At 25.6% G+C, this 22,195-nt stretch overlaps 2 protein-coding genes and 1 long non-coding RNA gene across 3 annotated transcripts; all 3 read right to left on the bottom strand.

The window, feature by feature from the left end:
• Positions 1-1,789: 1,789 nt before the first annotated feature.
• LOC112599714 (store-operated calcium entry regulator STIMATE-like) lies at positions 1,790-3,771 on the bottom strand. Its single transcript, XM_025346743.1, has 5 exons — positions 3,323-3,771; positions 2,845-2,989; positions 2,599-2,720; positions 2,178-2,374; positions 1,790-2,097 (listed from the first exon to the last, which is right to left on the bottom strand). The coding sequence occupies exons 1-5, from the start codon at positions 3,438-3,440 to the stop codon at positions 1,894-1,896; spliced, it is 786 nt and encodes a 261-aa protein (XP_025202528.1). The 5' UTR covers positions 3,441-3,771; the 3' UTR covers positions 1,790-1,893.
• Positions 3,772-5,088: 1,317 nt separating this feature from the next.
• LOC112599747 lies at positions 5,089-6,250 on the bottom strand. The gene is made up of 4 exons (XR_003114961.1): positions 6,065-6,250; positions 5,813-5,975; positions 5,618-5,735; positions 5,089-5,174 (listed from the first exon to the last, which is right to left on the bottom strand). It is a non-coding gene; the product is annotated as an uncharacterized LOC112599747 (long non-coding RNA).
• Positions 6,251-8,442: 2,192 nt separating this feature from the next.
• LOC112599688 (centrosome-associated protein 350-like) lies at positions 8,443-17,001 on the bottom strand. The gene is made up of 20 exons (XM_025346706.1): positions 16,850-17,001; positions 16,398-16,631; positions 16,129-16,316; positions 15,260-15,394; positions 15,013-15,147; positions 14,743-14,809; positions 14,538-14,678; positions 13,630-14,477; positions 13,451-13,561; positions 13,221-13,355; positions 12,860-12,984; positions 12,548-12,785; positions 12,315-12,486; positions 11,970-12,099; positions 11,734-11,897; positions 10,420-11,666; positions 9,933-10,329; positions 9,351-9,418; positions 9,149-9,253; positions 8,443-9,084 (listed from the first exon to the last, which is right to left on the bottom strand). Exons 2-20 carry the CDS (start codon positions 16,555-16,557, stop codon positions 8,485-8,487), a joined length of 5,166 nt encoding a protein of 1,721 aa, XP_025202491.1. The 5' UTR covers positions 16,558-16,631; positions 16,850-17,001; the 3' UTR covers positions 8,443-8,484.
• Positions 17,002-22,195: the final 5,194 nt, after the last annotated feature.

Raw genomic sequence — 22,195 nt, 5'->3', positions numbered from 1 at the left:
AAAATAGATTTAAATAAAATTAAAAGAAAATATTAATCCAAATAATTTTACATTAATTTTTAGTTTTATTTGAAACAACTAAATACCGGTATACATACCTGACAACAATTTTATTTTACTTTGTAATTTTATGTCCAAATTATTCAAAAATGTTGTAATATTTGTTAAAAATGCAAACCAATAATCCATACTTAATTTAATAGTCCCTTATAAATTTTACTTTGTTATTCATAAACTTTTCTATTTTTAATCATAGATTTTTGTGTTACTTCTCTATTTAATCATTCAGTTCAGTATTATCAAAGAATCACAATAATACATCTATTTGTAGGCCATGAAAATTTCAGATCCCTGCTGTAAAATAATATTAGTTAAATGTGTAAGTATGTTACTTTGAAGTATTTGGGGGCTTAATCTCCCTCAAATCTTGATTTTAGAATTTAAACTTATAGGATTTATTTTTCTTTTCTATTAATATACAATTTATAAAAAACATGATAAATTATATAAGGACTAATTCCCTTGAATATTGAAAATTAACTACTGCTTGAAATAAATTATGTTAATACTATTCATAAAATAATTATTTAAATAGTTAACGGTAATTTATATATTCTATAAGTTTTTTTTAAACACTAAAAAATTATATATGGTTATATTTCACTTAATGCAAATATGTTTCAAATGTTGAATTTTAGTTTTCAAAGTTAATAGCAACAAGATTAAAAATTATGTTTAATCAGCAAGTTTATATGATAATAACAATTTACACCGGGTACATACTATAATAAATAAAAAAATAATAAACAACATTAGTTTAACAATATATTATATTGTTTTATATTTTAGCTATTTTATTTATAAATAAAATTACTTAAAAATTTCAAGTAAAAATTATAAATTTATAAATATTAAAACATATTATTTATAATTGATTAGGTCTTGACCAAGTACAAAATTTACAAATTAAAATTACTAATAATCCTAAAATAGGATATGGCCAAAGATATATTAGATTCATAACATTTTGATATTACATATTCAAATTTGTATCACAGTCATTTAGAGTCTTGAACTAAGTACTATGTTAAGCTAAATTACAAGAAAAACATTTTGCTTGAAAAAATAAAAATGCTTGATTTATATTAATAAATTTGAAATAATTTGCTTCGATTATGTGTCTTAAAATACATTACAGAAGATTAAAACAATTTACAATTTATAAAAGTAATCCGAGAAACCTAAAGTATTTTATTCTAATGATATATATATATATATATATATATATTTTGTTTGCTTGATTGTCTTGTTATTTGTACTGATTGAATTTAGAAATCACTACTTGACATGGTTATATCTATCAACACCCATACATTACAATATATATATAACATAACCTAGTTCAATACAAGTATACATTTATTAATTTTCTCATATAATAATCTGTCAATGTAAATAATATTTATTTACCAAATTATTATAAATTTAATTTTTATATTAAAATTTTAAAATATATAATAATCAAAGATTTTTGTGATGGTTGAAATATGAAAGATGAGCTTAATATAATTTAAGTTTTAATTATAAAATGTTGTATATTAAAATTAAATTATTATACAAATAATATGATTTTAAATTAATTTAATATTTTTGTATAAATTAATGATTGTTTGTAATTTTAAAATTGGTAAACGTTACAAAATACTCATATTATAAAATAATATTCATAAATATAAAAATAACAAACAATATATTGAAAATTATATAACATTTAAAATACTTTTTATAAGATGTATAATATGCAATATACATTTAAGGAATGTTGGTTAAAATTGAGGAATTAAGTAAATACCATAGTGCATGATTATTTAAAATAAAAAATATTGAAATATATTAAAAACCCTGAACTCCACTAGATCGTAGAATTGTTGATGTTTCATCTATATTGAGCAATTCTTCATCATCAGAAATAGATGAATCTTCAAGTCTGCCACTTTGCTGAACTTTATGGTATTGAATTTTTATACGTCGCAATAAACCTACTCGATGACGACTTCTATGCATCAATATGTCATCAGTCACCCAAAACATAAGTGCCTATATTTTTGAATACATAATATATAAGTAAGTATTTATAATACTAAAATCACAACAAATATTAATATAATTTAACTTACATTTATAAACAAAGGTATGATTAGCATGACTATAGTTAATTCTGTTCTAGGGTCAGTAAATGGTGACATGATAAATTTTGTGATAACTCGCCAGATGTCTAATGAAATTAACAATGTAATAATAAGTTTAACACAACATAAAAGTGACAAGTATAAACCACATTGAATAAACCAGATTCTAATTGATTCAGGTTTTCCTGGAAAACAAAAAAAATTCATAATCATTTATGATTACTATTTACTAAGTTATTGTACCTTTTATAAAATACATAATAATAATATACATACAGGGTGGTATAAATTGAAAAATACTGTAAGTTTCAAAAATAATAAAAATAACAATTTACATTACTTAAGAAATTAAAAAGGTTAGGTTGCAATATGTATTTTTTTTCTTATAAAACATCAAGTAAATTCATACCATACTCTCCAAAGTTAAAAGATTCCCAATTTTTTACTCTTGCTAAATGTTGTGAAAATCGTATACCACAAAATATCAACAAAAGACCAAGTGATGAATCCATTAAAAAATGAATCATATACCTAAAAAAATAAAATTATTAATTTTAATATCTTAAATTTGATTACAAAAACCTTTATTTTATTTTCATACTTTAAACCTGGTAAGTACTTAAAAATATATATATATATAAATAGATATATTTACCATGTGCATGGATCACCTTGGATTTGACCAGCTAAAACTAAATTTGCTGAATGCATGAGCAAAGACCCCATTCCTTGTTTGGAAGTATCAAAAAACCATACTTTCCAGGGTCGTCGATCGTATTTGGGTTCACAAAATCGTTTTACTGATTACAAACATAAACTTAAAATTAAATTTTTTTTTTATTTACCAAATTATTCACAATTCATACTAAAACATAATATGTTTTTAATATTTATAGATGAAATTGATACGGATTATGGATATTCAACATAAGGTGAAACCTTTAAAATGTTTTAGAATCATCTTGATTATGTAACATTAATATAAGTCATATTTATAAAAAGTAAAAACCAAGTACCTATTATGTAAACATAAAAAAAAATTTTAAATTACACGAAAAATAAACAATAAGTTCATTGTAAACCATAGTCATTTTTCTGAATAAAATAAAAATGTAATTAAAAATAAATCTTACTTATTAAACAAAAGAACGCCAATGTAGCTAAAAGACCTTGTAGGAACCATCCAAAATTACCGACTAATGCATTCGGTTCACAATGCACATCTGGTTCATCAAAAATTACATCCATCATAATGGAAGCCGCGGTTTTATAAGTACGAAACCAGCACTTATGTTTTTATAGTTACTGACTACTGTTACAAAAGATAAAATATATTGGATGATGGGCGGATAATTTTATCGTAAACAACTCGAGTATTATTGGAATTGAAATACAAAAATTTGTACATGATCATAATTGAATCATATTAGATTTTAAGTAAACCTAATTTTATTAAATAACTACCGAAATGGAAGCACTTTAAAAAGAATCATTGATCATTGATCCAATCGCTTTGAACAACCACGGAATAACTTATGTTTTATTTTAAATTCAATGCAAATAGTATGTTGACTATGTTGAAGTTCATTCATAAATGTTATCATTACCTCGTTATCAATATATTCGTGTGTGGATTTCTGTTATCTTATCTCACAGAAATAATATTATCGCGGTCACGGCTTTAGATAACATAGTATCGTCTATTGACTCTATTGTGATTTGACTATTTCGACTTTTGACTTTGAGTGTTTTAATCAGATTACACGATTTATGATAATATACATAATTTTATATTTATAATTTATATATATTTTATACCTATTATCTGCCTTATATTTTTACAAAAATGTACATAAATTGGTAATTTTTATTTTTTTTATTCTATAAATTGTAGTAGTTGTACTGAAGACGTTATAAAATCAAAAACAAATTACTGTCGCGCCATTACACAAATATACTGCATATTAGCGTAGTTATTTAATCTATAAATAAAACGAGGAAATTGAAACCAGTAATATTATATATCCAAACAAATGTATTCTATTCAAACTATCTAGACCTTTCTTTGAAATATATACAATTAATAAATACAAATACAATTGAGTAATATTTCAACAAAGTGCTGCATTTCATCCATAACATAGTAAGATAGTCATATTGACTATTATTATTCACACAAAACTGCGCCGATTTTTGTGTTCTATAATAATTATAGGAATTATTCCTATCATCATTTTATAGCATCGCTAATAATGTTATTGGATTAGCTTAAGTTAGGTTCAGAAGTTGAAATGTTGAATTATTATTCTCCAGAACTACTTCATTTGTTCCCGCTTCATCCATAACCTTCTCAATTTAATTTGCATGATGCATGAAGATCGAGTTCTAATACCGACGTAATGAATGTTTGCAGTCGTTATCGAAATATTGTTGAGTTCCAGAGTGAGATTTTCGTGATTAAGAACTACTTCTTCTAATTCTATTCTTTATATTATCTCTTCAAGTATGATTTCATAGAAATCGAGTTCGAGTTCTGTTTCTATAATATCCGAAATTGATGATGTCGAAGTATTGTTATTTTGTTCCAAAGTGAGATTTTTCTAGTTAAGAGTTGCTTCGTCTGATTCTATTTTTTATATTATCTCTTCAGTCTTCAAGTATGATTTCATAGAAATCGAGTTCGAGTTCTGTTTCTATAATATTCGAAATTGATGTTGAAATATTTGTATTTTGTTCCAGGGTGACATGTTCTTGACTTGGAGCTTCTTCACTCGATTTTATTTATGTGACTGTTTCATTTGTTTCATTTAGTTTTGATCGGAGTATTAAAATCCAACATATACGACCATCGTGAGGAATACTCCGATCAAAACTATCAAGTTCAGAAGTTGAACTTCCAAGTGCAGAAAATTGGCCGGTTCAGTGTAATGCATTGCAGGTACTCCGAATTAATTTATAGTAATTTCTGGATTTCGATTGATGGCACTGAAACGAAATTAAATAAATAATCTATAATAATATAAATTCATAATAACATCAAAGTTACGCATATACACAAAAAGAAATAAAAAAAATAAAACCATGGTGATACGATTGCAATTTAAATACAATTGCATAATAATATTAATCAAACATTTTTCAAACAAAATGATGTTTGATATAGTTTAAATTTTAAAATATTGATTAAAAAATGAGCCATAATCATGTTCTACTTTGAAACAGAGCTTATAAATTATTTTTTTTTTAATTTAAAAATATATCTTATAAAATTAAAACACTAATATAGTAATATATGTTTAGTCATACTGCACTACAGGTCTGTGTATTTGATACTATATACTAAAATATGCTTGAATATTTAAAAAATAAGTAAACTGATTTAGAAATTTTTAGAACTTAATATTTTAGAATTAGTAATTTGTTAATACCATTAGAAGTACTTGAATTTTTTATTTTTAAATCTTCTTGAGCAGCTTTTACTATTTGTTTCACAATATTCATTATATAGTTTGCTGTACTTCTATACCATCATTCGTTAAAAGTAATCTAAAATAATCAATATTATAAGATTTTAATTGAATTAGATTAATACAAAAATAATAAAATAAATAAATAAATATTACTTGTGCATAATATTTAGTGTTTCCACTGCTTAAATACAATTTTACATCATCATTCGTCCTGCTAAGGAAGAATCTAATATTGTATATAATGATTTAAGACAAGTAATAAAATTTTCTAAATTTTCCAAAGTCTGTTGATTACATATTGCTTCAGTACAAATTCCTAGAAATAATATAATTAATTAAGTAATAAGTATATAATTATAATTTTAGAACATGAAATTGTAAAAATATAAAAGAAATTAAATTTACCAAATATTAAGTAAAATTTATCTTGCAATTCTTTAGGTATGTTAGTATTTTAATGTTTAAATTCCTCAGCATTTAACCATAATGATAAAGCATACAAAATTGGAGGCCAAGCATTCTTATAATGGCTTTTGCTATTATCAATAGTATTTGATGTATAAAAGGCGCCACTCTCGTGGGGAAGTTGACTGTAAACTCTACATAGAATTTTAAACATTCAATTACAAACAAATAATAATATATCTCTTATAAAGCTTAATTTTGTTTAAATAAATTTAAAATATAAATTGGGATGGTTAATTGTCCAAAAATAGGTGTAAAACAAAAATAAACATTATAAAATAAATATTTATTTTGCTGTACTAGATAATATTATAAATGACATGAGTGAAAGGTTTGAAGAAAATAATTTATATGTTTTAAACTGTATGCAAGATATACTCTTAAATGATATACCAAATTCTTTTAAATAAATAAATAAAATGTATGGTTTTGATGAGGATAATCTCAAAGCAGAAACAAGCATTTTAAATAGAATGTATAAAACTGTTCATAATCAAAATAATGTACTATCAAAAATAAATTTCATTGCCTCAGAAAATTATAAAGCTGGACTCCCAACATTGACAAGTTTGATACAATTATTTATTACTATACCAACTAACTCTGCATAATGTGAAAGAAGTTTTTTTTGTTTATGTAGATTAAAAACATATTTAAGAACCACAATGGGACAGTCAAGATTAAACAGTCTTAGAATCTTGCAAATTGAACGTGAAAGATCATCTCTAATAGATAAAGATAAAGTAATAGAAAAATTCAGTGCTGCCGCAGAATGTAGAGGCCGCCGATTATTACTACAGTAAATTATATTATTTCTGCAGTAAAAAACCAACGAGTATTTTAATATATATATATTAAGAAACAGTATCTATTCCTTACAAATATAAATTGTACATATTATAAAAATATAAATGGCAGTTGTTATTTAAAATATAAATTTTATAAAATAAAATAATTGTTGTATTTTATGTATTCATATTATATTGTTGAAAATAATTCATATTTTGTTGAAGGTATGTAATTATATACCCTATTTTATAGTGCATATTCTTTATACATAGGTACCAATTACCAATAGATACAATAAGTGTTTAAGGTCAAAATAATTTCGTTGAGTTTATGTACTTGTAATGTTAAGTTTAGGATAAAAAATTTTAGGGGGGAAGCTAAGCCCCCTAAAAGTCTATTCAACCTTGAAACTTATTGCAACCCTAACAATTTAACCCAATTTACGCCACTGACCGTACCCACACGGCTAGTGGCTACATCGGCGTATCAGTTACATGCCGGCTCGTTGAATTATCGTAGAGCACTATTATAGATAGTACAGTAGTATAATCATGGGCCTAGGGATCAAATTTTTTTGTTTTAGGAGGGGAGTAGATCTCCTATGGGTAGACATGTACCGACTTATTGAGGGCTTCGTCTGAGTTTTTGGGAGGCTATTTTCCAAACTCGGAGCCAAGCTCTCCTGACTATGCCCATGAGTATAATGTACTAATGTACCATTGATCTAACATCGTTGAAATTATATAAAAAGAACTATGGAGGATGTGGAGCATATCAAAAATAGTTCGTGAAATTTAATACACAGTCCTTGCCACGAGCGCATAGTTATTCCGTTGAACAGCGGTGCAATGACGGTGATGACACTACCAGATATATAGATCACGAGACACATAATACTCATTACCTACTCAAGTCGTCTGATATAGTGATGTCGGATCTTCATGCGAAACAAAGTCAATATCAATTTGGCGGATTTGTCGTCAAAGACGCAAAAGCCGTACCTGGTACCTATAATTGCACACTAGGTAGCGTGATGATTCGTAACTGAACTGATCAGCTAACCAACATAAATTTAAATGTCGTGGAAAAAAGCAAAATATTCCTTGCAAATGAACTTTTACTAAGTGTCTACTATACTACTCAACTACATATTTTTCAGTTCATACATTTATTTTATCAATTCATCACTATCCGCTTTGGACTGATAAAATTTACAAATTAACACGACTTCATTGTAATTTAATAATTTTCGAGTTGGTAAGTGAAGTTGTAGCATATTGGTTAACGTAGCACTGTTTACAATAGAAGGAGATGCTGTAACTAGTAATTCTGATATCATATAAATATAATTTTGAATTATCCTTGATGTTTGTAGCACAAATTTTATTTTAATTCTACTAACAGAACATTCTTAATAACATACATAAAGCGGTTTTAAAAAAAGGTTATAAATTAAATAAAAAATAATCAAGTATAAATGTAATATATATAAATAGTAATATATAAAGTAATATATAATACACATACAAATAGCTTATATATAGTATTAATTAAGCTAAAAAAAACTTTTTTTAAATAAATTTTAAATAAAAATTAGTTCTGGTATTTGCAATAGTATCACAAACCAATTTTTTCATCAAACTTTGAACTATATTATTTTGTATTTCTAATTCATCCATTTGAAAATCAGTCCACTTACTATCTTCTTCATGCATTTGTTTTACTACAAATTTATTTACTTTTTCTTCACACTCATCTATGTCAATAATCTGATTCATTTTTTTTATAACTATATCACTTAAATCTTTAGGATTTTTTGGTCTTGCCCTAAAGTTTTTCAATCTTTTAATAGATCTTTTCCATAAAGGTAAATTTATTTCATCGATAAATAAATCAAGTGCAATTTCTTTACAGTAATCAAAAATCAATGTTTGATAATCAGCAGGTAAAACAGAGTCTGAATCTATAATGAAGTCGTTTGATAATGAGTTTTGAGAACCATTGAATAATTGATTAGCAGCTGTCAAAACTATTTTGTGAACTTCATCAGATGTGTAAGGTATGTCAAGAATTGATTTAATTTTAGTGGGACTCTTGTAAGGGGGTGGTGGCTTATTAGGTATTTCTCTTAAAAAAAATTGTGTTTCTTCGGACATGCGAAGACGCTCAATCTGAAAATAACACAAATCCAATGCATTATTAAAAAAAATTTATTCTGAGAGTCATTGAACATACTTCTTCTTCAATACGTATTTGTTCTTGTTTTAGTTTTTCTGCTTCTTGTTGAGTATGACTAAGCATAACATTGTTACTTTCATCTTGCAAAGTCTGAGATTTTTTCTAAAACAAATTCAGTTAGAAAAGTGACTCATAAACAAATTCAATTAGTTAATTTCATAAATTAGCAAGAACATGTGTTTAAAATTATTATTATTACCTGCTCTAGATAATTTTGATAAAACAATTCAAATGATTTTTCATTGTCAACATCATTAAATTTGTGTTCTAAAGTAAAATTAATAAATACATATATTACATTATTTACAAAGTTAAAGCAATAAACGATTAGTTATAAACTTTTAAATCGCATAAGAATAAAGATATTGCAAGACAAATAAATAAAAAATATTCTAACAAAACCTAAAAAAAAAATGTAAAAACAAGACCTGAAATTGAATACAGCTTTTTTACTTAAATGATAAAATGATAAATGTTTAACTAATAAACACAATTTAAGAACTTAAAATTGAAGAATTTTATTTTATATAAAAAAAATTTAAAAATAAATAAAATAAAAATATTAATTGATTTACTCGAGAAATAATACAAATTATAAGTATGGATATTTTATGCACACTGACTAATGTAAAAAATTATTATTGTGAAGTTGAAGCATATATTGATGCATAAAAAGCACAATAACAGCATGCAGCAAAATTAGCATTCAGAAAAAAAGAACACAAGCAAATATCTTACAACAATTTAATAACTGTTCAATAACAAAAAATCATTCACTTACTAAAATTTAAACATTCTGATAATTTCAATTTTTTTCTTTTAGAAGACGACCACTTTAAATATACTTTTAATTTTTCCATTTCTATTTCATTCAATCTAGGTAAATACATTTGAAGAGTTTCGGCAAGAAGTGGTTGGAAATGTTGCTTAAAAAGTACATTTGAAATAACTGTTGCTTGCTCAGAGAGAATAATCCGGTTTTGATTTTCTTCTTCACGTTTTAAGATCAATAATAATGGAGTTTCTTCAGTTAAATTATTAAGATCCTTTATTTCCGAACGAAATAACGATTTATTCATATTAGAATTTAGTGATTTTTTTGTATCTTTTAGAAGACAGTTAAAAATATTATTAGTAATAGCATGTACTTTGTCATCAGTAGAATTCTTCATTTGAACCTAAAATATAATATATTAAATGTTTGGTTAGTTTATTAGTAATATAAATAATTTATAACTACATGGACTATATGGTATAACTTTACTTACAAAATCATTATGATCATCTGAATACTGTTCTATAAATGTTTTATCCTCAAATATTATTTCTCCTTCACTTCTTTCTTCTTCATAAGAAGTTTCATTACTTTGTTCACTGTCATTTAATTCTATAATATTATCATTTTTATTAAATTGATATGATCCTTGAAAGTTTGATGTATAATCATCTGATGTAAAATCTGAACTATAAATATCATCTAATCCAATTTTATAATTAGGTACTTCAAATTGACTGATACTGTTTTCCTGCTTTTCACAAACATTAGTATCATTTTTCATTAAATTAACTAAGAGTTTACTTTGATTAACGCTTCTATCAGATGGACTCGCTGTATTGGAGCAGTTAATATTGTCATGTGTAATTAGTGACTTATTATCATCTGTTTTTAGACATGGTTCTTGGTTATTAGAAATTTCTGAAATGATTTGGTTTGAAAAAGAATGCCTACATAAGGGAGTATCTAAATTTATATCATTGTCAGTTATTTTACATGGATGTGTTTCTTCCTTTAAATTTAATTTAAGATTATTTGATGCTTGAATATTTAAAGTATTCGGTAGTTGGGGTTTTAAAAGAATGTTTCCATCAATTTCAATTTCATGACATTTTTTTGAATCATTTATTTCTTTTTCAGTATGTTTTCTATGTAACTGTATATCTTCACAAACTGCATTTGATTCTAAAGATTGAAATGATTGTTCTGTGGGTTTACAACTATCAATATTTACTGAATCAAAATTATTTTTATACATATTGTAATTTTCTTTTGATTTATTAACATTTTTTTTTTGTAATTCATTTACTGGTTTATTTAGAGATATATTCTGATCACATGCCGTATCAGTTGCAGTTGGATAGAAATACTTCTTTCCATCTGTCCATGTTATTTTATCTGATTCATTCATATGTTGATCATAATCATTTTCATAATTAATTATATTTTGAAGAACAGAAAAATTAGAATTTGTTAAAAAAGAATGGTTTATTATTGAAGATTTAGATTCGTGTAAATTTTTTTTTTTAATTTCAACTATCAAACTCTTTCTTGATTCTTCAATTTTCTTGTCGTATAAATTTATCTGTTTTAAAAGATCTTGTTCTTTAGCTTTAAGATTTTCTAATCTAAGTTTTTTTTGTTCTTTTTTTAGTCTAGAAGATTCTAACTTTTTAGCTTCAAGTTGTTCTTGTAAAGTTATTATCCGTGTATCCAGGTCACTCTGTTCTGAATTTGTACCTTGAAAATAAATAAATACAAATAATTTAGAAGAATTTTACTTAGAAATTTTAATCATTTTATTTACTATTTGATGTTTCTGAAAGATGTTTCAATTTAACAGGACTTGTTGGTAAAATTGGAGACAATGATCTTTTATCCTTGGTTTTATTTGCATCAAATACTTCAGTTTTATAAGATAAATCAACAGGATTAAATGATTGTATATTTACGTTATTGGTATAGTTACATCTAAACATTATATAATTAGTTAATAGTACATAATTTTATTTATATAGCTATTATAGAAAATTGTACACTAACTTTGTTTTAGAGGTTTGTATAGCTTTATCAATGATGGACTGTGAAGAATATTTAACATCTGTTTGAACTTCGACATTTTGAACTTGATTTAAAGTATTTGTTTCAACACTAATAGGAGAAGTTGCTTGATCTAATAAATAAAACAACTAATAGTTATTAAAAGTAAAAATTAAACATACAATTTTAAAGTGAATGCATTAATATATTATAAAATGATAAACATTTAATTTATTTAAGAATCCATTATAATAATAAAAATAATAACTTTTTCTTATTTTATAAATAAGTAAAAAATATAATATTTAACACTTAAATTGAACAAATATTATTAATATGTAAACTTACTTCTTAATATAATTATAGATTTATCCATTTTAAACTTTGTTGGAAAAGTATTGTTTTTTGATTCATCTGGATTAATGATATCATGTTCACTATCAATACTATCAAAAAAGTCAGACTTATCAAATTGCTTAAAAATATGAGAATTAATTGATCGACAACCATGTTCTTCTTTCTAAAATCAAATGTTTCTTATTACTCTCAAATACATCTAAGGTTTAGTATACAAATTTTACCTTTGGAAATTGATCTAAGCTTTTTAATTTACGCATAACTTTTTTAGATGAAGATTGGTTTCTTAAATGTTGTATATGTTCTTCAAGCATTATAAAACGTTGCTTATATACTGAATCAATTACTCTACCGAGTCGTTTTACTTGTGACAAGGAGTGTTCCAACTTTTTTACAGTACCTCTTTGTTTTTGTTTGAACAACTGAAACTGTTTTTCATAACCTGGTCTGTTTTTGAAATTTCTTTAAAATGTAAAATATTAATAACAAATAAAGTAATAGAACAGAGAACTTTAAATTTAAAAAAAAATTCTTACTTCACTTGAAGGTCATACATAGTAACTTCCCACTTCAAACGATTAGTTAAAGATTTTTCTCTTAAATTAAGTATAGTATGGTGTTGTTTTGCCCTAAGTTTTTCATCCTTCATTAATTGTTCAAACTAAAAAAAAACCATATACATCAATATTTGATAATTATAAATAAATATAGTACATGAGATAATCAGTTAAACTGACAACATTAATATTTAAAACATTTTTTTATGATCTTCAATAAATATTTTAATGCGATTCAAAATATTTAATTTATTGGAAATTAAATATTATTTTCATTTTCAGATCTGATTTTCACATTGAATAATTACTAAAGACATATTAAAAATTAATAAATAATTACCATTTGAATAGAAAAGCCAGTTATTGTTTTATCTACGCCCATCATATTAGATGATAGAGCATTTAGTTTGGAAAATGGTGTAGGAATATCATTATCATTAAAATTAGTGTCATCATTCAGTTCAATAGATTGTTCCTGTAATTTTTTAAATATTGAATAAAAATTTTTAGTATAAAATAAAATAGTATGTTGAATTATTAAACAGGAATATTAAAATATATAAACAATACATTCGTTTTTATTGATGTGTCGCAACTCATTCTTTCAATATCACATAAAGAGTTATTTAATTGGTCGAGAGTATTCAGTTCTGCTTGGAATTCATCATGGATTTCAGGAAACTAACACATAAAACAAAATAATAGTTTAATCTTAAAAATATAGCTTATTTGGTTAATTAATTACTCACAGTATTGGATAATCTATTATTTGTATTATTTTCATTAAGTTTTAAACTTATGGAAGTATTATGTAAATTATTTGAATAATTAGAACAATTGTTTTTTGTCAACAAATCAAAGTCGTAATTAAGTTTTTTTAAAACTTGTTTAATATCTTCATTAGTTATTATATTCAGCTTAGTAAATAGTTTGTCATTATTTATTGCATTTACTTTTTCTTCATGGTTATTATTTTTACTCATTTCAATCAAAAATGAGTTATTAGATTTTGGTTTAATTGGTTCATCAATTAATGAAGGTTTATAGCTATCTAAACAATTTTTTGGTTCAATATGGTTGATATTAGGTAAATTTGTTTCTTCATCGTAAACATATACATCCTGTTTGTTAAATTTAGTAGAATCAAGATTATTTTCATTAGTACATTCATTTATATTTAAATCAACAGCAGGTTCATAAAATTTTAAATTATTGTTTTCTGGTTGTTGTAAATTAAGTTTACATTTTAATACTGAAATAAAATTCAACGGAGGTGGAGGAGATTTTGAAGTCAAAATTGATAATATTTTATCATGACTCTTAGTTTGAGTGGATTCTGAATTACACTTTTTAACTGGCAAACACTGATCAAACAATAATTCTTGAAGCTCTTCTAAATGGTCAATACTTTTCATAATTTCCTCATGTGATTTAATAGGCAACTGTAAGCCTGTATGTAATTTAGTACTATTATTTACAATGTCCGAAGGTTTTGTACTCATATTAATATCAGCCATAGTCAATGTCTCTTTATCTAAATAAGCATTATCGCCTGATTGTTTTTCATTGTCATGGCATGATTCATTTGAAAATGTCACTAAAAATATAAATTATATTAATATTAATATTTTTAATATTCTTAAAATAATATATTTACCATCATTATTATCTTTTTGAACGAAAGAAGTATTAGTGTCAATTAGTTTAGACATTGAAATATCAAATAATTGATAATCATCATTAAATTTTAAATTAGAAAATAAATTTTCAGGTTTGGTAACTTCACGTTTTTGAGGTTCTAAAAACCAATAAAAAATTTAAATTGATAAGTATTGGTTTAAAATATTAAATAGACAATTTACTTTGTTCAATTAATTCTGTTGTTGAAATATTACTTGCTTTTTTTGAAGATGTACATGCATTTATAACCTAATAATAAAAAAAATTAAATATAAATAAAATAATAATATACAGTATTATTTATTTTATCAATTATTATATTCTTAATTTATGTTATAACACTTATTGTGTTAAATAAAGTTAAAAAAAAACTGTATAACTAGATAATTAATATAGGTAACTTATGAGCTAGAAGTTATTAAAGTTGAAACAAATTAAATAAAAATAATTACATCTTTTGTATCATTTGAACATTCATCTGTAATTTTAAAATCTTTTATTGACTTTTTTTGTACATTTCTGAATGCTTCTGATGGTTTTTTACGATATTTAGCTTTAGGTGGTGGAGGCAACCATGTTTGATCCACCTAAAGATATATTTTATAAGTATTATATAATATTTCACATAGGTGAAAGATAAAGTTATGAGTTAGGGATATCTTGTATTACAGTTAAAACTAATAAAATAAAATTAATTACATCTTTTGTATTATTGTTATATTCATCTGTAATTTTAAAATCTTTTATTAAATTTTTTTGTTCATTTTTAAGACATTCCGATGGTTTTTTAAGACTTTTAACTTTAGATGGTGGAGGTGACTTTGTTTGATCCATCTAAAAATACATTTTATAAGCAACATATAAATGTTAGTAATAAATGAAAAATAATTATACATTTGTCTTGAACACAGAAAGTCTAAAAATGTAAATATAAAGTATAATATGATTGTAAAACTTTATGTTCTAATAAGTGTATAATTTAAGTTATTGTGAGAATATTATACCCTATATACAGAAATTTTTTATCTGATGTAATGAATTAATATTTTTGTGTATTATTCCAAAAAAATACCGTAAAAATGTTTGTTGTCAACTAAAAATATTAACTAGAAAAATTTAAAGAAATCATGGTTTGAAATAGTTAAGTATTAAGATATTGTTAATATAAGTGCATTATTAAGTATTATTATTTATCTTAAAAATATTTATTTTTTTAAATATATATTGATTATTGAATACAGAATATTTGTTGGTATTAATACTAATTAACAATTGTTAATTTAATCGATAACAAAACATAAGTTTTGGAATGTTGTATATTATAAAATAAACAATACCTATAAGAAATGATGGTGTTTACTCCATGAAAATATTAATAATGTTACAACTTAATAAATAATTAAATTTTCTAAGAGTTAACAGACTTTACTTGATTACAAATCAAATATTTAATTTTGATATTCAAAATGTAAACCAAAAACTATCTGGGCATAATAATATGTAACCCAATATATATTATGCTTTCTTAGTTTTCAAATGATATAATTAATAATTAACATTGTAATTACTTTTTGCTTGACAGAAGCTTTAGCAAGTTCTTTTGTAGTTTTTTGTAACTGATCTAATTTTTTTTTTCGTTCTTCTGCCAATTTTTTTTTTTCTAATAAATCTGATTTATATTTTTCTGTTCTTTCTTTTTTCTTTTTTTCAATGAATAATTTTGTTTCTATAGATTTAGTGTTTTTTGAAAGTGTACCTTAATTAATATAAATATTCAAGAAAATTATTACATGAATTAGTGGGAAATTAAAATATTATTGAATTAGATATATCTTACTTTGTTCATTAAGCAGAATAGTTTCATTTACTGTAGGAATTGATGGTTTTTTAATTGGCTTACTTAAAATTTGAACTGTATCTTTAACTGTTGGTAAATGTGGTCTAGATATTTGTTTACAGGTATCTCCCATAATTATAGCTTCTGATACATGAATCATATTTTTGATTTATTTAGTTTATTAGAAGTTATTGATATAAACTGAAATTAAAATTTCCTTGAATAGACATATCCCTAAACATTTTTAAATAATGGTTTAAGTTGTTTATAACAAATGATTTTAGTCATAAAATAAACTTAGTTCATTAAATATAATTACAAATAATACAAATAATTATAATTAATTAACTACACAAATTAATTAAGCAAAATATAAAATAGGTATCATATTAGTAAATAATCAAATTAAAAACGAGCAAGTACACTATAATTAATAAATATTATATACTCACTAAAGTTAAAATGTATATAATGAATTAGTTTTGCAGAGCGAGATCAATCATTCATCATTGAAGTTTTAGTTTAATAATACATAATACGCTGTAATATATGAAAATTAAAAACGTAAGATGAAATATTTTAAACAAATTTTAGATTTTTTATTTTCTTTAACGAAAGATATACAAAACAAACGAATACCACAGAATACAACAATAATAATTGAAGAATTTAATATTTATATTATGAATCCGACGAATGGTGTTATCTGTTTGTTATCAATATTCCTCTTATTAACAGTTTTTTAAATTGTTGTTACCTTATCCAGTAAAACCAGTAACCACAGTCCAAAATATTTAAGATGACAGTGATAAAATATTGATAATTATTAATTACCTATTGAAATATAATTCTTTTAAATCGTCATTCGTCACTGAAATTTCTTGTAACCTAATTAGTAACTATCCAAGCGACAAGCGTATAAAAACTACTTGAAAGTTAACACTTAATTACTAAAGCTGCGAATAATATCAAGACACCTACAGTAGGGTTTAGAAAACCATACACTATGATATATTCTACGAGTTATGACCATAGGACTGACTATGGGATCACGCCGATCACGGAATATCTACAGGATTTTTAACGAAGTATTAATAAAAGTTAAGATTGAAGGCTCTTTTTAATAGGCACTTAGACACTAATGGTCTAGGGTATGTGTGGTAATCGGTTAAAATTCGCCACTGATTTTATGCATTAAATTGATTTTAAAGGAGTTGGTGCTTCTTGCAGTATTAATAGTATTATTGTTGTTCCGTAATATATACCTACCTAAATTTTATCATTTATTTTAGAGCGTATAGGTTTTTTGTGATATTTATTTATATATAGGCCTAATCTTTTATGGCATTAATGGTATTGTTTTGGGTGTTCGTAAATAGGTAATACTCAGGGCCGGCGAGAATTTTTGTGGGCTCCGTGGCTGTTCAATTCTGGGCCCCCTTTACTTATAGTTATTTCATATTTGACTAAGATATAGTATATACATAACACTTTAATACAGTAGCTATACTTAATATTTAAGTTTGATGAATTATGAATTAAAAAAAAAAAAAAAAAACATGATATTTGGTTTATATATAATCCTTATTAATATTGAAGAAATCAAGAAAGTAACGATAATCTCGGAATGCGATATATATTATGTGAATGCGTCATTACAAGTACAACTAATGTCTAATACAGTAATACGTAAAAATTTGATCAGACATATTATTATGTGATACATTGTGATTTTAATATTAAACAAGCAGTCAGTCGTTATCGATAAAAAAACCATTGACAAACAATATAATAACGCTCTTTACCATATTGTTATTTATTAATAGCAGCAATAGCACACACTATATAAAAACCGATTTGACGATTACACAAATCGAACTCGCATTGAATACGCATACCTATGTTTTGTTATCTTTGTGCGTACTGCGTACTGTTTCGTACTGTGTTGCGTACGTCGTATGTGTAAAATATAGTAGCTACATTAGTTGTTTAATTTTGAGCGATCAGACGCGAATGTTTACTACTTAACTTGTAATTCTAAATTATATAACATATAATTTGTATAAAAATAATTTTTCTCCTCAAAAAATTAGTAAAATTGACCGCTTGGGCCTATATGGCCTGTGCGACTGTGCCTAAAAAATACGCCTCAGACAACGCCCCCCCCCCCCCCCCCCCCGGGAGGCTCGGGCTCCGGGGCTCTGGTACCACCAGCCCCACCCTCTCGCCGGCCCTGGTAATACTTAGAGGACTAATATTATTGTTGGTCAACCCTAAATCTATATTATACTCTGGTGATACTTCAAATATGATACTTAAATATCATTCGAAAAAATGAAATATTTCAAGTCTATAGCTGATATAGATTGATAATTATCTGTTTTAAAAAAAAGGTAGTGATGTCGTACGCGATCTACCAAACTTGTTTTCAAGTAGTGCGCGATCTACCCAAATCCACTAAAAATAGTATTTAATTTCTATATTTTTTTATATCTTACTTGATAATGATGCTAATAAAAAAATAATAATTGTAAAAATATAATATTATATCAATTTTAAACCATAATAATAATACTTATTTTTTTAAAAAAAATTAAAATTGAATAGTAAAAATATAATAATGTCATAACCAATTACATAACTATTTATAAAAAAGTTTAAATTTAATAATAATAATAATAATAATATCATAATTATTAAAATATCCGATAAACGAACAAATAAATAGTCGTAAATTATCAAGATAATTTGGAAATTCGGAATAACCGGTAGATCGCGTACGACATTACTAGGTACCAAAAAAAAAACAGGCGATGATAGTAGTTTTGTTTATAAAAATCAAAAATAATTTATTTTTACCAACACAAAAATAAAATAAAAAGCATATATACTTAAATAGAATTAGAGTGATAAATGATATTAAGAGCCATGTATTTAGCTGATTTCACAAATAATTCTTATTTCAATATGTAAAAAATAAACTTAAAAAAATGGTGTCGCGGGCTACGAAATATCAGAGTAGGTACCTATATTATAATAATATACGATTATGGTCTTATGGACTCTATAATAATATTCAAAATTTATCTTCAGAACCCCGTAATAATGTTTATAAGTAATATTACAGGCCCCGTAATAATATTGAATATTTTATTGTAATATTTATATTCACAGACCTGTAATAATATTGATAATTTATAACACATGTATTCACGCGACGAGGTGACACACGATTCGAAAAAAAATGACAAGGACAACGCGAGATCTAGACGAATGGTGTGTGCATTATAATATTAAATTAAGCAATTTTATCCCTGATTGGTAGTAATAAATCCTTACACTCTGATCTGAAAATTAAATATGTAAACCAAATTACAACAACTGCCTACCTCAAACTACACAAAAAAATTCAACACACATACTAGGTAATCCCAACATGAGACACCTTGCTTCACTCCACATCTCCGAAAATCCTCCACTAAGACTCAAAAGAAAATGGATCAGAGACCTTCTCCATTAAAAACTATTTTCTCCTGAAAAAAAAAAAAATTCCCTTGAGTAGGTAGGAGCTCCATTGGGAGTCTTCCTACATCGCGCCTCTTTCACGATATGTAAACAACCTACGTCATTAACATTTGTTGTGCAACATTTTGTATAGTTGTATATTTCTTTTACCTAATAAAAAAAATAAAATAAAAATTAAGCCATTTAGATACAACTATACGACGCGAACTACTCAGAAAACATCGTAACTGTGAGAAGACGAGGGCTATCACTTATATTAAAATACAAATCACGGAGCGATTTCTAAGGGCACCCTGAGCAAGAGCTTGCCAAGACACTTAGAGGCTGGTCGTACACCACTCACCAACATTTTGTACTTACATAGTGTATTTTTATATCTGAGTATAAATTAAATAAATATTTACTATATATTTAGTATAATAGTATTCTCATTTCCGTGTGGATATACGAATGGGCGTTGTTCAACGGGACGCAAACAGTACCTACTCGTTGCACGTGCCACCGTGCCACGTGCCAGTAATTATTATATAAGGTGCAACCGCGGCGTCAAGGTCACCCTTTTACAACAAACTAGAGACCGCACTAGCACGTTCGGCGAATAGGATAGACGTGCAATAGATTGAGGTCATTATTTACAATAACAAGTTTAAACACAGTACAAGGACACTTACAATTTCAAGTCCGTGGTCTATCATAACAAAGAATTGATAACTGATTCCATTTGTAAGGGAGCCTAAAGATCAGCAATATCAGATGTACTATAGCCGTTAAGACCTGATCACCTTTAAATCACTTAACCACTATTTTACGCTTCAATAAAAATCTACTTTGTTTTTAACGAAATAAAATAACATATTGTTCATGGTTATATTTTGTACTATTTTATTATCAAAATCACTAAATATCTGATTGCTGGGTGTATCCACGCAACAATGGTTCTATGCTAATCTATAACAAAAATTGTTTTATATTATTTAACATGCCTACTTAATTCAATAGTACCTACCTATAAATTATAACATATACAAACATAACATTAAAATGATATTGCATGCACTTATCATTGTATTAAATGTAAAATAATTAGAAAAATGTGTGTGTGTGATTTATTTCACTGCTCATTTAATGATCTCTCTTCGTGTACCTATTCATTAATTTTCAATTTTTTTGTGTTTTTTTTTTCGATTTTCATTATATACGATATATTATTATGTACAATGTACACACAACTTAATTTATATTTATATTTTTTTTCTCTCTATCTCCCCTAAATACTCATGTAACTACCTTGTACATTTAAAATGTAAATGGAATTTATTCCGTAATAAACAACAATATTATATTATATTATTATTATTATATAGATATCTGCGACATCGGCGGCACCTGATCACCGGATCGCAGACGTGGGCGACGAAACTCCGGTGCAGAATTCGCGTAGAGTGTCGTCGACATCCGAGAGTAACCCCGGAAGCGTCTCGTCGGCGCCGTCAACCCGCACGATGTTGCGAACGGCCTCATTATACTTAGCTGTTCGTCGTCAACCGTCGCTCCCGCTGTCGCATAGGTCGTGTCTCGTCCGTCGCCATGGTCGTCACATCACGTCCTAGAGTTATCGCAACCGCGACATCCGTCTTCCCGCTGGACTGGCCACTACAGCGTATTGTAACCAGCACAACTCGCGATAATTGGCACCCGCTACTCAATTTTTTGTATCCTCCCTCTTTGTTTATCGCGTCGTCTTGTAATTTTTTTTCCCTCATAAATAATATTATTTTTTTGTTTTTTTGATAGGCTACTATTATTTGATCTATTTGTTATTTTTTCACTTAAACCTTTTTGTATTTTTTTTATTCCATTCACATTTCAAGTGTTTGACTATAATACGTCTTATCACGCACAATGATAATAATATTATTAACAGATAGCAATAAAAAAAAAAAAATAATGTATTTTTCCAAAGTGTTGGCTATAAAAAAAAGAAAACTTTATATTACATTCGAATTAAATAATGTAGCTACCGTTGACGAGACTATACAAGTATGCTAGGGGTTGATCCGTTGGGATTAATGGCTTGTGTATAAGACATTAAATATTAAACGCTACATCTATCAGATTGTGAATCATTCACAACAATTTCGCAAATCCAATATAATTTGAATATTTTATAATCTCATGTGGTCTGTGGAATTTAGTATCTACCTGACTAAAACAACTAGTATGTTCAGACTAGTAATCGAAATCGTGATTACATAACTTACGGTTTTATCTAA

The sequence above is a fragment of the Melanaphis sacchari genome, unplaced genomic scaffold, assembly GCF_002803265.2.
Source record: "Melanaphis sacchari strain LSU unplaced genomic scaffold, SCAv2.0 Contig54_pilon_pilon, whole genome shotgun sequence".
Classification (NCBI taxonomy): Eukaryota; Metazoa; Arthropoda; class Insecta; order Hemiptera; family Aphididae; genus Melanaphis; species Melanaphis sacchari.
Note: the sequence above shows the minus strand (reverse complement) of the source record. Positions and strands in the feature narration are given on the sequence as shown.

Coding starts and splice junctions, on each gene's coding strand:
- LOC112599688 (XM_025346706.1), bottom strand. CDS start 16,557: ATGATTCATGTATCAGAAGCTATAATTATGGGAGATACCTGTAAACAA. Junction 16,317..16,397: donor TATTCTGCTTAATGAACAAA/GTAAGATATATC, acceptor ATATTAATTAAG/GTACACTTTCAAAAAACACT. Junction 15,148..15,259: donor ATAACAATAATACAAAAGAT/GTAATTAATTTT, acceptor ATATATCTTTAG/GTGGATCAAACATGGTTGCC.
- LOC112599714 (XM_025346743.1), bottom strand. CDS start 3,440: ATGATGGATGTAATTTTTGATGAACCAGATGTGCATTGTGAACCGAAT. Junction 2,721..2,844: donor CAAGGTGATCCATGCACATG/GTAAATATATCT, acceptor TTATTTTTTTAG/GTATATGATTCATTTTTTAA. Junction 2,375..2,598: donor TTTTAACTTTGGAGAGTATG/GTATGAATTTAC, acceptor TTTGTTTTCCAG/GAAAACCTGAATCAATTAGA.